Below are 14758 nucleotides of genomic sequence, written 5' to 3' on the forward strand. Positions count from 1 at the left end.
GGTCTCCCGTGACATTAGGATGTAGAAGCTGGTATCAATCAGCCAAATATCTCTCCCTGTCTAGGGGCAGCCCAGTGCTGGCCCTCTGAAATCCAAGAGCAAAGAGCTGCAGCTGGTGCAGATGCAGGAGCACAGAGATTGGGGATGATAATGTGCAAAGAGTCTCCCACGGTCCCCAGACCTGTGCGATGGGAAGGAAGTGGCAGGCAGGAAGTTTGAGGGCTGGAGAACATATCTGCATGCCACTTAATGAGCTGTGTGCTTAATACATGTAACATCAGCACCAGGTGCTTCCATCTTCTTCATTGTCTGCTCCTTGCTGCTTCCAAACCCAGAAAATGCATGAATGGATACCAATGCTAACCACTGCTGGGGTTGTATCCTATGGCAAGGCTGTAGGCATGCTGTAGTGCTCAGCCACAAGTCCCCAAACCACTCTACAGCAACGGCAACTCTTCCTTTCCAACAGAGCTCAGCTCATCATAAGCCACCAAATCTGTTTTCAGTCAGAATTTAGAGCCTGCCAAAACAGGTTCATCATAACCATGCCCTTTGTAAAGCATAATCTCTTCCTTCTACCTTTCCGCTGTATTTAGATACTTCGTTTTGATGCTTTATGTTACAACTTAAAAAAGAAAGAGCTGCCCATGAGAATGAATGTTGTAAAGAAAACAAATCTCTTCTCTCCAAAGTCCCACCAGCTTACTTTTGAGTCTCAGCTCTTCTAGTTAAAGCTCTGTGTCATAAATGAAAATAATTAAAACCAAAAACTATGGAAGTGAAGGTGACAGAGCCAGATGACAATTCTCAAGACCTGTTTCACATCAAGTGCTGCATCATTAATATCACCACAAAGCTGGCTGCCAAATAAAGTCATGTTTATGGCTTGGTAGAGTCAGAAACATTTTCAAAGGAGACAGGGGTTTATGAAGTAATTTGTACTCAAGCCCACCACTTGTCTTCTATTTAGCAACAAACATGCTATTTATGGGAGTAATCATTTGAAATTAATTTTCATTCCCCAAATATAACAAAAAGGTAGATACCTTTCTCATTTGTGCCAGTAAACCTTCAAACTCCTTCAGGTTCAGGGTTGATCCACTATATGACGTGCAGCTGTTTGCTGCTTTTCCTAGCCAATAAATGGTGACTAATACCTGCAGAAGTTAAAAAGAATTAATTGAAGCCATCCTCCCAGTTACTTAGCTTAATTTACTTCCCATAAGCATTTCTCATTTATTCTAAACTGTTCAGTAGCGCAAGACTTTGTTATAAATCTCAGTTGAAAGGGAAGAACCTGTCAGTGGTTAGGCATAAACACATCAGGCAACTATGAAAATTTAATCAGGCCAACAGAAGACGTAACTTAATACATTACATTCCTGGTATTTCTTATAAAAAAATGGTCCTGTCGTGTCTGCCTGGAAAGTAAACAGCAAAAATAAATCTGAATAGAAAAACCAGGCAAGAAATTTGAAACCGTCCAGAAAAGACATTTGCAAATATGCCTATTTGTACACGCAACAGAAAAAAACAAACACCTAAAGAGTACTTGTACTAGTGGTTGCTAATTGAAACAGTTATGACTAATGGAATAAATAGAACTGATACATCTGAAATGTATTTCTGCCTATTTCAAAGAATGAAAAGGTAGTTCAATTTTTAATCATCTTAATGTACTTTACCAGATGATATGGGAACATTTACTTCCAGTATTCTGCTAGCTTAAGATATGCTCAGTGCAAGATTAATCAAAGGCCACGAGCACCTGATTGTTTCTAACACACTAGATGAGAAAGACTTCATGGTTTCATTCAAGTTCTGACTTTATGTCTACCCATAAAACAAGACTCATTTCAAAACTAGCAGAGAAGAAAAGCCAAAAATTGCATTTTCAAATATATATGTACCCTCTCTCCTATAGGCAGCAAAGGAAACCTGATCTGATGTAGCTGGTGCTGTGGTTGTTTTAGGGAAGGAGAAATTAAGATGCTCAGGATGGTCAAATCCAGCACTTCCAAAAGCAGTGACATTTACGTCATGTAAGGAAAGCAAACAGTTCTATGGACCAACACATGTCCTCAGTTATCAGGCAGCAGTATCTTTAATGGTATCTGTGAAACAGCAATTTGAACTGGAAACTGATCATCAAAATTAGTTCAGATCAGCATTTTGCATTGGTGAAAAATGTCAAACACTTCAGAACTTACGACATTTTCTCATTAATGCTCATTATTTCTGCCTATTCCACAGCAAGGCAAAGCATTTAACTGCAGAATAAACAGGAAATATTCTGATGTGGAAAGCCGGTGCAACCAACAATAAATTATAATTGTTGTAAATTGTAACAGTTGCTATTAATGATCTTCCAAAAGTTGAATAAACTGAAATACAGTATTTTAAGTACTGACAGGTCCATATAATGCATAATACAAAACAAAGTATGAAAGAGGGCTGGAAGAAAACATGAGCGGATCCAGTGACAGCTACCTCTTCCAGACTCTTCTTCTCTAAAACATGCAATTGAATTCCTTCAGTACTTCCTCCTCAGTCACATATACTAGACTTCTGATTATCCTTTTTTCAACCAACTTTCTCTAACGCTCCCATTTCTCATTCAAGTGTGATGACCGAAGTCCCACACAGCACTGCAGTTGAGGCCCTGCCAGAAAGCACTGCATGTCATGCAGGTTGCCTGTTTGAAAACACAGTCGTGGTGCACTGTATAAATAATATGCATACCATAAATTGTAGAATACTATTTTTAATACAAAGTTGGGTTTTTTTTCCTCATTTTAAGAACTGCATACAAATTGACACTGCTGTCATGAGGAAAATGAGGTGGTTTCGCCAATACTCTTTTTTTTTTTTTTTTTGGTCTTTTAAGGGGGGAAAAAAAGTATCTGAACTGTTTTCCTTCAACCAACACTATTCAGCGCAGAACAACAAATTTATGTAAAATCTCTTAGAGTACGTGTTCTCAAGTGAAAACACTTGCAAATCTCATATTCCTAGCAATAAGGAAGGCGTCTAGTTCATTTTGCTGTTCAGTACTCTGGTGAAAGCTGTGGTATTTCTATTTCTTTCTGCTAGCATTTGATCACTGTTTTCCTTCTGCTTTTCTTTTTCCATGGCTTTTTTTTCCCCTCAGATAATGTCATATTTGCAAGCAATTCTGATTGGCTACCAGCTGAGACTGCACCTACATGCATCTGGAAAATATACATTGTAGGTATATATCGCCTACAAACACGTTGTAGAGGACGCCTTTGGAACTTTACCTTTAAAACAACACATCTATACAAATACTTCTAGCCAATGCCCATAAGGGTGTTAAAATGCTGCAGCTAAACTCTTCTCCTTTGTGAGTTGGATGCAGAAGACACTACTTAAATGTTGGTGGGAGAGATTATCATTCTTCTGTTTTTCTTCTTTTACCTGCAGTCATGATTACTGGCTTGAAAAGTTATTATGAAAAGCCCTTGGCATTTCCTAGCAGTGTATAGGGATACGAGCTAAATATAAAATTGAATTTATAGCAGTTTATGGTGCCTATAAACAAGAGACAGCTTGTTAGGCTTTGGAAGAATAACTAACTCTGAGTCCAACAAAATTTAGCTATTTTCTTTTCCACTTAACAATTAGAGAATCTATTATCATCACCATTAATTCAAATCAACAATAAATAAAAGTTCAATGGAATTAGCCTTTCTGGGAAAACACTCATTTATTTGGAAGAATGGGAAAGCTAGCAAATATGACTGCAAAGAAAGGTGTAAATATCTAATGATCATTTTGCTTCATTTTAAATACTATGTGCAAATTTACTTCATGCCAGTATATTCATGTAAGGATGCAAGGACATAGCCTCATGAGTGAATCAGACCATTCTGGTGAAAGCCACGATGGACAGCACAGAGGTCAGATGGTTTGCTTCCATATCTAACCGAAGACAAACATTCTCCATTTTATTTCAGCTGTAAGGCAGCTCTGCCATAGCAGCTCCACCTTGGTTTCCAGTACAACCCAGTTAAGATTTGTATGCAGGAGGACTTCTCAGAAATACTCAACTATACACATTTTTTACTGACACAGTTCTAGCAGAGGTCAAATATAGGATAAACCCAACAAAAACTACTCCAAGTCACGTACTTACATTTTTCAGCTTCCGACTACAGTCAATGTTCCTGGTTGCACACGTGCACACACAAAAAAAAAAGAAAAAAAAAATCAGAATGTAGACCCACTTTTCAAGAGCGTGTATGCAGATCACATTTTTCCCTGACAAAAGTCTGCAGAATGCTCCTACTAGCGAGGAAGACATGAAAGCTAAGAAGATGCAGTTCACACATTCATGTATTCATAACGTGGGAGTATATTGTCACCATTATTTCAATCGTTAAATTATACTTCTGGAAGTACAAAAAGAAAATGTGTTTGTAACAGTGCCACAGTAAAGTAGGACAGCGCCAAAAATATTTCCATTAAACAGAGTTGCTGATTTGTTCAAAAAAGGAAGACCAAAGTCCTCTCTGCTAAAATCCACTTCGCAGTTATCTGGAAGTCAGATTCTGCTCAGTGATAAATCATGCAACTCATATAGATACTGAAAGCAACTGAACATGCATATGACACCAAGGAAATCAATGAAATATAGCAGGTGCTTCTGAGGATACAAGCACCACAAAGAACAAAGCAGACAGATGAAGCAATGAAGATCCTGCCACAGACAGAACCTTTACAACAGAACCTGCTGTGTAAAGCACATTCTACCTTTTGAATGTGTACTCCAGCACTCAGACTGGGCACCAACATTCACCAAAAAGGACAGAAGTTTGCAGAACAATAAAGCAGAAAGTTTGCATAAACATAAACAACAATTCAAAATTCAGCAGAGATACTATTTTAAAAAAAAGGAACAAAGAAAATGTGTATCACATTTAGGTGCTGAAAAAAGAGTATTTCAGATTTAGCACAGATTGTTTCCTGATTATTATGTAATGGAATTGTCAATTGCCTTCTACTATAACATGATCCACTCCGGCATTAAATGTTACCTGACAAAAAAAAAAAAAAACCCAAAATAAATGAACTTAAATCTGTGAGAATAACAAAAGCCTAAAGATAGGCAACAACTAAAACCAAGAGTTTTTGATAACATGTTTTGTAAGCCAAAATTTTATCCATCAATATGTATATGGTAGGAGAGTCCTATTTTTTTAAATAAAGTAGTAAAAAAAAGTCTTGTTTAATAAGTCAGGATGAAATTCTTCACAGCATCAGCTCATAACCTTTATAAGTTGAATGATCCAAAAAAAAAAGATCTAATACATACTTCAATTAGCACCTATATGAAAAAGTTAAAAACTGTCATTACATTAATCATGTGCAATAATTCAGTTTTTACTGTGTTCAACAAAAATAAGCCAAACGTCTTCAAAGTGAGAAAAAAAAATCACCTTCCTACTTTGAGATCTAGTTAGCAGAAGACAGTCTCAAACATACTTCTCTGCAACAGTCATGGACTTGGCTTGTACACCTCACTCAGCTACTCAGCATGAACTTGGACAGTCTGGGAAAATATTTGGCTCATTTCCACAGCTGCTTTCTCTGAAGAGTTGATGGGGGAAAGATATCCATACCAGTGAGCCACTTCACATCTCCAAAGCATCACACTCAGCTGATAGCTGAGACAGCTCTACAGTTTCTTATTCCTTGGTGAAGAAGGCTCATGTGCTGGATAGCTCTCACTGGAGCTGCTACCAGCTGCTCTGCTATCCTCAACACCAAAAGATGCAGCATCTTGTAAGGACCATTTACCTCTGGTCCTATCTGGAGACTGGGGACTATTTTGTAACTCTCTGCAGCCACTCATTGTCAGTATTTCACAGGACATCATGAAGAACATGGTGGTGTTACCAGATTTAGAACAAGGCTGGGAAAAGCTCACTGCAGACTCATTACATGGTCCCCTCTCAATGGCACATACCAGAGCCATGAACTTGGAAAGGAACAAAAAGCAGGACACTGTTCCTCAAAGTAAGGAAGGCAGCCAATTTGATTTTCAGAACCTTTGAATTTTCCCAGACAGTACTTGAACACCATGAAAACTTGCCCAGCTTTCAATGCCAGAAGGGAAAAAACTAGAATGCTGCTGAGATTTAGTAAATTGTTTCCATACACTTTTCTAAAATGCATATGTCTGACCAGGATTTCATTAGTGATCATTTTGGCCAAATGAAGCAAGACCATTCAATCAACTCAGCAGTACTTGCCTGTCTGCAGAGCAATAACTTCTCAATATTACATGACAGTCCTAAAAATGTTGTGAAAACTTCAGATAACAAGTATCTCATTAAGTCTATGAAGCAGTGCTGGGTGCTTTTGTTTTTGGGGGGTGAGGAGTTTGACTGCTATTAGTATAAGCTAGTAAAAAATACAGTTTGACAGCTTCTGTTCCAACATGATAACAAATCTTCCCTGAAAGGAACATTTCCTGTTTAAGACCTCAACCTACGGCCATACAGACTATGACTAAAGACTGTTCTGTGCTACCTTAGGCAAGACAAGCAATTCCTTCTGTGCCACTTTCGTATCTGTCTTTTACATCACTTTGTAAGTCAAATGTTGAAAATACAAGCACCTTACAAAGAGTGTACAAACTATTGCTAAAAAGAAGTTCATTAAATGGAGATTTTCTTCTAATTGTTTCAGCCAAAAGAAAATTAAAAAAAGAAAGGGGGAATTAGTTATTAGCAAGGAGAACCCCTTAATACGTGTGTGGTAATCCGTGTGGTAGAATGTGTGTGGCTTAACAAAAATTATCTGAACCAGGGCATTTCCAGTTCTCACAGGTTAGACAGAAGTCCTCAGCCCAAATACTGTCACAATTTACTGTTCTTGATAGAAAATAAACAGACCATACTCTTTGTCTGCATCTTGTAGAGTCTGAGAGGCCCATAAATGTCCTATAATGCATCTTCAAAACAGTTATGCAACAGCAGAACAGTGATTTTTTTCCCCAGCTTACATAGTTTGTTAGTTGGATAGACAAAAAAATGCCATCAATTTAGACTCAGGAAACCTCTCAAGTCCCATACAATCTCATTGTTTAAACTAAACCAGTATTTTAAAAGAGCTGTGGCTGTTTTCTCTTGGAAAAAAAAATAATAACCTTTAAAGAAAGGCTGCTGAAGAGAACAATGTATAACTCCCAGCGCCAAAGGTTTCAAAAACCTCAGCTTCCTAATTTACTTTATAGAAATGACAGTTCTATATCCTTTTTGCCCCTCCTCAAATATTTACCATCTAACTGCATGCATGTGATGTTATAACATGCTAACCACAAACTGCTGTTGTACTTACTTGATGGTTACTCTGTTTGAGGTGTCCTGCAGGTCACCAGGATCAAACAGCTGAGATTCCTTAAGTCCCAGCTCTTTGCACCCTCTTAAGAATAAGATGATATTATCCTGAAATGAGGCACACACACACAAAATAGTTTTAACATTTCTTCAGTTGCAAAGGTCATCTTATTAAACCAACATCTCCCTAATTCAGTAACAGCTCACTAAGAGTCACATCATTAGCTAGGTGAAGAACCAAAGCCATTGCTAGTCTCATAACTTAGGAAGTCAGTATAGGTTATGTTTGAAAACCAGATGAGTATGAAGTAAAACTTTTTTTTTTTCAAATATAACTGCAACAAAATTTGTTTTCTCTTTCCAAACCCAGATGTTGGCAATTTCCTTAAACAAAAAGGCCCTCCTAATTTCCCCACCCACTGCTGTAGGCTGCCAACAGAATTTCAGTGTGTTACAAGCCAGAAAAGAAAGAACTGGATTTCTAAAACAAGTGGTTAAGGTAGATGTGGAACATCCACCATTTAAGCAAACAGTTCAGAAAATGCACTGCATGTCAATACAAACCCAAACCAGTTACTCCCATTGCACACAACCGTCCTCTTGCCCCTTTCAGCTTAAACAGCCACTGGGAACAGAGGTAGGTGCTCTCTCCACAAACAGATGCTTGAAGTTACACTTTAGATAGCCACTGCTTGTTAGCAGAAGTAACACTCTCTTCATAATACTGTTCATAGAGGAGTTACACTTTTTAGAGTGATTTACTATCACTTTCATCAATAACTAAAAGTAAACCCAGCCTGATACAAACCACTTTGAAACCAAAGACGAGTGATAACAGATGGGTTTGCATGGAGGGGATCAAATCTATATGTGTGCACATATGTCTAGTATATATTTTATACTTACATATATGCTTGTACACCACCACCCTTTTTATAGAACCAGTGAAGCTTTTATATGCAAATAAGTGCTGAAGAACAAGAGAACAAGTTATTAGATATATGTGTTGCTCAATCAGCAGCTGCAATGATAGATGGGCAGACAAGTAATGCTACAACGTACAGCTTGATATCCTTTTTAAGGCCTCTCACGTAGAACCTCCAATTGGAGGCGACCTGCCCTATGAACTGAGAGGAGGAGCACGACATGCGTGGTGACACCTGAACAACAGAGAATTCCGCTTCTATAGAAATGAGGAAGGAAAGGCCAGAAGATACCGGGCAGCTCTCAGCATACAGCCGGAGACTGAAGCCCTCCCTACGCTGGGTGGAAGGCTTTGTCTGTGTGCCCCTGACACAGCCTGGCAAGCGCGGCCTGGTCAGCTCTGCAGGGCGCAGCCATCAGCATGCTAATCGCGGGGGCTCTGCATGCCAGCACTCTCGCACACAAAGCTTGCTGTCACCAGCCACCCCACACAGAAATAAGGACTCAGAAATTTAGAGGAGTCCAAATCTCCCTTTCTTCCCTGGCTGAAACTTAACAGCTCTGGAACAGAGCCAGAGGGAAAGAAATAGCAGTTGAGAGAGCAGAAAGCCCATAACCTTGAGAGACAGCATCATTCATGACATGAAAAGATGCTTGTAAAATTCTCCATCTGGCTTACTGTTTGCATTATAATTTTTCCACAGTATTTCCAACTGCAGCATGAATAACTCTTGTGTTTAGCCTTTGAAGGCGGACAGTTCTGGTCAATTCCAAGTGGTGGGTGGAGCAATGTATAAAACTAATAAAAATGCAAAAGTCTTTAAAACAAAAGTTGCCAACAACATTTCCTAACAAAAATATACAGGACACACACAACACAGTAACCCAATAGGTTTAGAAAACAATCAAGGGAGGGGAAACTCCGGGGATAACTAATTGTTCCCATCTTTACGCCAGACATTCATATCCAAGTTATGATAAGCAGTAGCAAAAGTATCAGTCATTTGGCAGCCCTTTAGCTTGGACTCTCATTTCTGCTCCTGATGAACAAATGTCTGCTTCTCAAACAAACAAACAAACAAACGAGCATCACAACCCTATGTCTGTTTTTGTACATGCTTCTGTTCTGATGGTCATTGTAAAAATAACATTTGCCAACAGTCACTAGCACCATCACCCAAACAGTTCCTCAGGTAGTTGGTGTCTTACCCTGGCACAAATAACCACGGATGTCAACAAGATATGATCAGTGAGCACTGAAAGAAGTTTTTGCTTCTGTTAACAGTTTCAGAGTTTTTGTTATTCAGTTGCTCTAAAATTGGCAATTTATTTCCAAGGATTAAACAATGACAACAAAAATTGCTTTCAAGTGACAGATATTCACAGATATTCAGGTCAACCTGTCTAGGCTGCCTATCCCCAAATCAAAATGTACCTCATGATACTGCAAAACTAAACGTTTCCTGGGTTGCTTCAGCACAGCTGAAACCCATATTTTGCACTTACATTAAGATGCTGGAGAACAGTATTCCTGAACCACTGAAGAGTGAACAGAGTCTTACTGCTAACACTTAGCTCCCAGGAAGGCTTTTCTGTCTGGATTACCACACCATTCACCGGCCAAGTCCTGGTTTCTTCAGCTCTCAGAAAATTCTGCTTACGTTTTTTTAGATAAATTATAGCTCTGTATCTCTGAGCTCTAACAACTCATTTTTTGCAGTCCCTTATTATAAAATAGCACTTCTTAGTTGCTGAAAAAGGAAAGAAGGTGCTGCAAACACAAGCAGTAGTGTGTCTAAAACACCCTTACCTTAAATAAAGGATGGAAAACACACATTTATTGTGCATGTCCAGCTCCCTAAAACTTGGCAAAGTTACACGGGGTGTGCAAATGGGTGGCAGAGCAGTGGCAAGGATCGCAGTGCAGCCAGCTGGCATGCCTCAGTTAGCAGGGCTGTATCTTTTACAGTGGGCTCAGGAGACAGTGCTCCCTGCCCCATGCACATAGGGGCAACATGACCAAAATGAATTCCCTCCTACAAGGCAGTACCTCATGATTCTCTCAATACACTAATTCCTCTGAGTGGTTACTGGCTGCAATGACAGAGCTGGAGCAGATGGAGCATCAGTCACTTGGTCATCACATCACAAACTATGTGCCCTGGGGACCCGCAGCTGTTTCCTGTTGGCTTTGTGTGATTTGGGTCCACAATACTGGTCAGTGACTCCCTTCAGTCACCATCTTCTGGTTTTGTCCTTGTACAACCTACAGAAGAGTGAGCTTGAAGCCTAAATTTCTTCCATAAATTAAATGAGATTTTAAAGTAGATAAGTAGCTTTTATCTATGAAGCGACCTCAAGCACAAACAGGCTGCTTACAGAAAAGAAAAGCTTTGCTGTGGTGACAGATAAAGGACACGAGCAGAGGATACACTGACAAGTTAAAAACCAAATGCTTTGTGCTTGCCTAAGCAGAGTCCTGACAGTCATGATGAGGTCAGCACTTCATGCAATGTCACTTACTTATAGATACTGGAAATGCAAGAGTTATCCATTTTTTGCTGCCCTCATTTTCAGAACAGAGAAGAACCAATTGCAGATAATGCATGCAGGATTGGAGGAAGAGGGACTGCACCTCCAGGAAGGTGGAAGGAGGGAGAATATAAGCCTTGTCATTTTGTTTGGGCTTTTCTTTAAAAGATGGATAATCTATGTGCTATAGGTGTGAAGAAACACGATCATTATCTTGCATTAGGTCATTTTCCTCACACAAAGTAGAGCACAAATCCTAAACCCTATAAAAAACAGCAGAAATTGGCAGCTGTGTAGGACAGACACCCTGGAAAGCCACCGCAAATTCACACAGTAGCACTGCCAACACACAAGATAGTTCGAGCTAGTGAGAATCAAATATTCACAGCAGGCAAATTCCCTCCATAGGATCTGCTGATCAGATGCAATGGAAAACAGCTTGAATTTGGCCCACTTCCATTGCTTTCATCTGTCACAATAGTATACTAAGTATTCTCGCTGTATCCACACTGCAAACCAGAACTGCAGCGTACTGCTGTGGAATGATCATTTGTCAGATGCACCACAACGCGGCCTAGATGAGATGCACAGATAAACGCAGGCAAAACAAAATAAAACCGAGCTATATGTCTGCGCAGCGCACCAACTGCAGCGCCACACGTACACCACATCTGAACACTGGAGATATGATCAGCTGCCAGCAGCGCTGCCCGGCTCTGAGGGACAGCTGCCGCCAAACAGGTGGCGTTCTTCATCTCTGGAATGTTGAAATTTTCTCTGCTCCAGAATAAATCGCAGATTTCTAAAAATATCCATCTCCAAGCTGCTTTTCTGAGCAATTTCAAATTTAGACTCCTAAAAGCCTTGTGTTTACTCTCAGCGTTTCTTCCTCACTCCCTCGTGTCTCCGTTTTATATAAATAATTAATGATGATCATTTATTTATATAAAAGCGACGGATCTTGACAGATTCACAGGCTGAAACAAAACACAAAAATATTCGATCCATGTCCAGCTGGCACGAACTTTTGCAAGGAAAACCAGCAACTTTTCATATACAGAATCATAGAATCATTTGAGTTGGAAGGGACCCTTAAAGGTCACCTAGTCCAACTCCCCGAATATGCTTTATTGTGTATAGAATATGGACGTATGCTGTGCATGCAGTAAAACAACACTTTAATCACTTTTTTCTGTGATGGATTCCAAATCTGTAGATTCAGAAGCAACTTGATCACAGTCAGGACACGTCCATTTAGGAAACTTAGGATGTTTTTGTCTCCAGAAGATAAAGGACTGCAACACAGCAGATCAGAAGGCAAACCCTACTGGGGCATTAAGGGGAGGGGTTTAAAAGCTACATAACCCCCGTCAAAAGATTCCAGCCTCCCCTAGCCAAGATCAAACACAACATGGAGATAAATGTAGAGGTGACCCTGGGAGCAGGGAGGGAAAAGTGGAACTTACCAGCCCTGCTCCTTGCCTCCTGACCTGCAGCAGCAACAGCCATGGGCCTGGGCTAAGCAGCTGCCATTTCTGGGCACTGCAAAACCTCTACCCACCTCTGTTCGGGTCCCAAATGGTCCAACAGAAATCCCAAGAAACTCAGGCAGGACAAGAAGGAGCTGGCTCCTTTCCTTCCTCAGAGCAGCACTCTCCAGCACCCAGACAGACAGAAAACAGTAGAAGGGCAAAGGAGAAAATGACTGCTGGGTGTGGAACCATGTGAGCCTCTAAGAGAAAAAATAGGCCCTGAAATAATTAGATTAAAATGACAAGAATAACACAGTGGCCAAAGATGAAGTTGTTCTGCTCTGAAGGTGGGGCTGGAGGAGTAGCAGGGAAAAGGGCCAAGCATGCCTGGAGCAGCAGCAAGCAAAGAAGCCTGACCAGCAGCAGCTCCGAGGGCTCTGCCAACAAGCAGCAAGGACTGTCCTGGCAGAGAACACCAGGTCTTCTTCTGCTCCTCTCTGGGCATTCAGCAAGGAGGGGATGTGCCTCCTTGAGCAGCAGTGCCCAGATCAATAAGACAATGCACTGCAGTACCACTGCCTTACAGCATCCTGACAGTATACAACTCACCCTCCCTTGTAGTGTGAGGGGAAAGTGGGGCCAAGGAAAGCTCCTCCCCATCTGTTTTTTTCAGAGAGCTGCTTGTAGCTTTTTTTGGCATCCTGCAAAATCTTTGGCTAATAGTTCCAATCTTTAGGCTCGTGTAAAGCAGAAGCACATTCTATCTATGTATGTTAATAAAGTTTTAACTGAAAACAATACATCAAAACAAAACCATGCCATGAGAATGGGGGGGGGGGATATCTATAAAACAGACACAAAACAGATGAAAAGCATTGCGCAGATCAAATTGTGAGTACACTTGTCCTTCAGATATCAAAAAGCACATTGTTTAAAACTGAAAATTTGCAATTCTTCAAGAAAATCAGTACAGCAGAGCATTCAGTCTTAAGAAATTGCCTTTTTCCTAAATCTATTCTTCACCATCAGGTAATTTGCTTTTTGATATCTTTGTCCTGTAACACATTTTGAACACATCTGTAAGCTTCTTTGCTGACTTAGGGTAATACCATCAGTTGTACGATGGTTGTAAGCCATATCCCTCAAAAGGAATAGCTGTGCATAATGAAAGGCAAACACAAAAATACAAAATGGCATAGCAGGTCCAGGATAGGCAGTGAAAACATCATGCTGGGTACAGGGTGACTGAAACACATGATATATCTTATTTCTGCAAATTTTTAACGTGAGCTTCAAATCCCTGCAGCATGGTATGATGTACATGGAGGGAAGAAACTATGGATAGGAAAGGGGACAGATAACAGAGAAAGAGAGGGGAAGAGGGCAAGGGAAGGGGGTCCATTCAAAAGAACAGGAGCAAGAGCAGCCTTCAGCTCAAGAGGAAACAGCAAACCACATGGGAGTCAGAGGGGAGCGTGCAGTATGAGCACAGGGCAGACCCTATGACTTCACCGATTAAGCTGGTCCTAATGTATCTTGCTGCATCAGGTCACTATCCCCGAGGGCACAAATAAAGCATGTAAACAAATGGGGGCTCAGTCAACACCCTAGTCTTTGGGGGAAGAGAACAATCAGATGATGCATAGTTCTTCAGATTTGCCAGACCCAAGATACACCCAGAGTAAGAGGGCTTTGTTTGCAGCAATGAAGACTAGAGCTCCAGCAGGCAGGAAAAAAAAAGCCCAAATCATTTTCAGACTATTCACTGGCTCTGATGCTGATGAAATCATAGCTAGATGTCAGCATCCACCCTATCTTGGAGAAGAGATGCCTATCTGATGCCATACTCTATGGTAAGAGCCATGCTAAGGCCAAGAAAGAGGACAACATTTCCTTTCCCTTCCCCTCTGCAGCTGTTTAGAACCAGATCGTAGTGCTCGGCTTGTGAGTGCTTGGGCCTCAATTTCATGACTTCTGTCAGCCACTTTTCACATTTTTTATAATAAAGCTCAGCAAAAAAAGGGTTAAAAACAAGCTCATGTGCAGTGAAGTGCAGCCAAGCACTCCAAGAAGCTGCTGGGAATTCAATTAGCAAATGTAAAGTCTTTTGGGTAAAAATATCAGGATAGGGGAAACACCAAGAGGAAAAAAATAACACAAACAACCAAAGCCTGGTTCCTTCTGCTGTGATGGAAAGGACTGTTATTTACCAGGCTCTGTCCTGATTGCTGGGCTATGGAGCACATCAGTACAAAATTTACTGCAGAGAGGGTTGGCCAAAGAAGTACAAAAAAGAAGAGAAGGAAAGAAACATCACAACAGCAATGTACAAGCCTGAGCTCAGCATCTGTGGTGGGTACCCCCTCTTACCCAGACTCCTGGCAATATTTGTGCTACCTGAAGGAGGGGAAAAAAAAGGTCACAAAGACAAATTTGACCTTCATTTTCACTCACTCATTTAGGTAC

At 40.5% G+C, this 14758-nt stretch overlaps 1 protein-coding gene across 7 annotated transcripts in view; it reads right to left on the bottom strand.

Annotated features, from left to right (window-relative positions):
* The window catches only part of LIMCH1 (LIM and calponin homology domains 1), a 166680-nt gene that overhangs the window by 61506 nt on the left and 90416 nt on the right, over window positions 1-14758 (bottom strand). For 4 of the 7 annotated variants that reach the window (XM_021393727.1, XM_021393726.1, XM_021393728.1 and 1 more), the window contains exons 4-6: window positions 7366-7472; window positions 4157-4208; window positions 1047-1157 (exon numbers count right to left, since the gene is read on the bottom strand). In XM_021393727.1, the coding sequence (XP_021249402.1) occupies window positions 1047-1157; window positions 4157-4208; window positions 7366-7472 (270 nt within the window). The remainder of the gene's footprint in view (window positions 1-1046; window positions 1158-4156; window positions 4209-7365; window positions 7473-14758) is intronic. The other 3 variants (XM_021393732.1, XM_021393730.1, XM_021393733.1) reach the window with 1 other exon arrangement.

Source organism: Numida meleagris, chromosome 4, assembly GCF_002078875.1.
Source record: "Numida meleagris isolate 19003 breed g44 Domestic line chromosome 4, NumMel1.0, whole genome shotgun sequence".
In the NCBI taxonomy this organism is placed as follows: Eukaryota; Metazoa; Chordata; class Aves; order Galliformes; family Numididae; genus Numida; species Numida meleagris.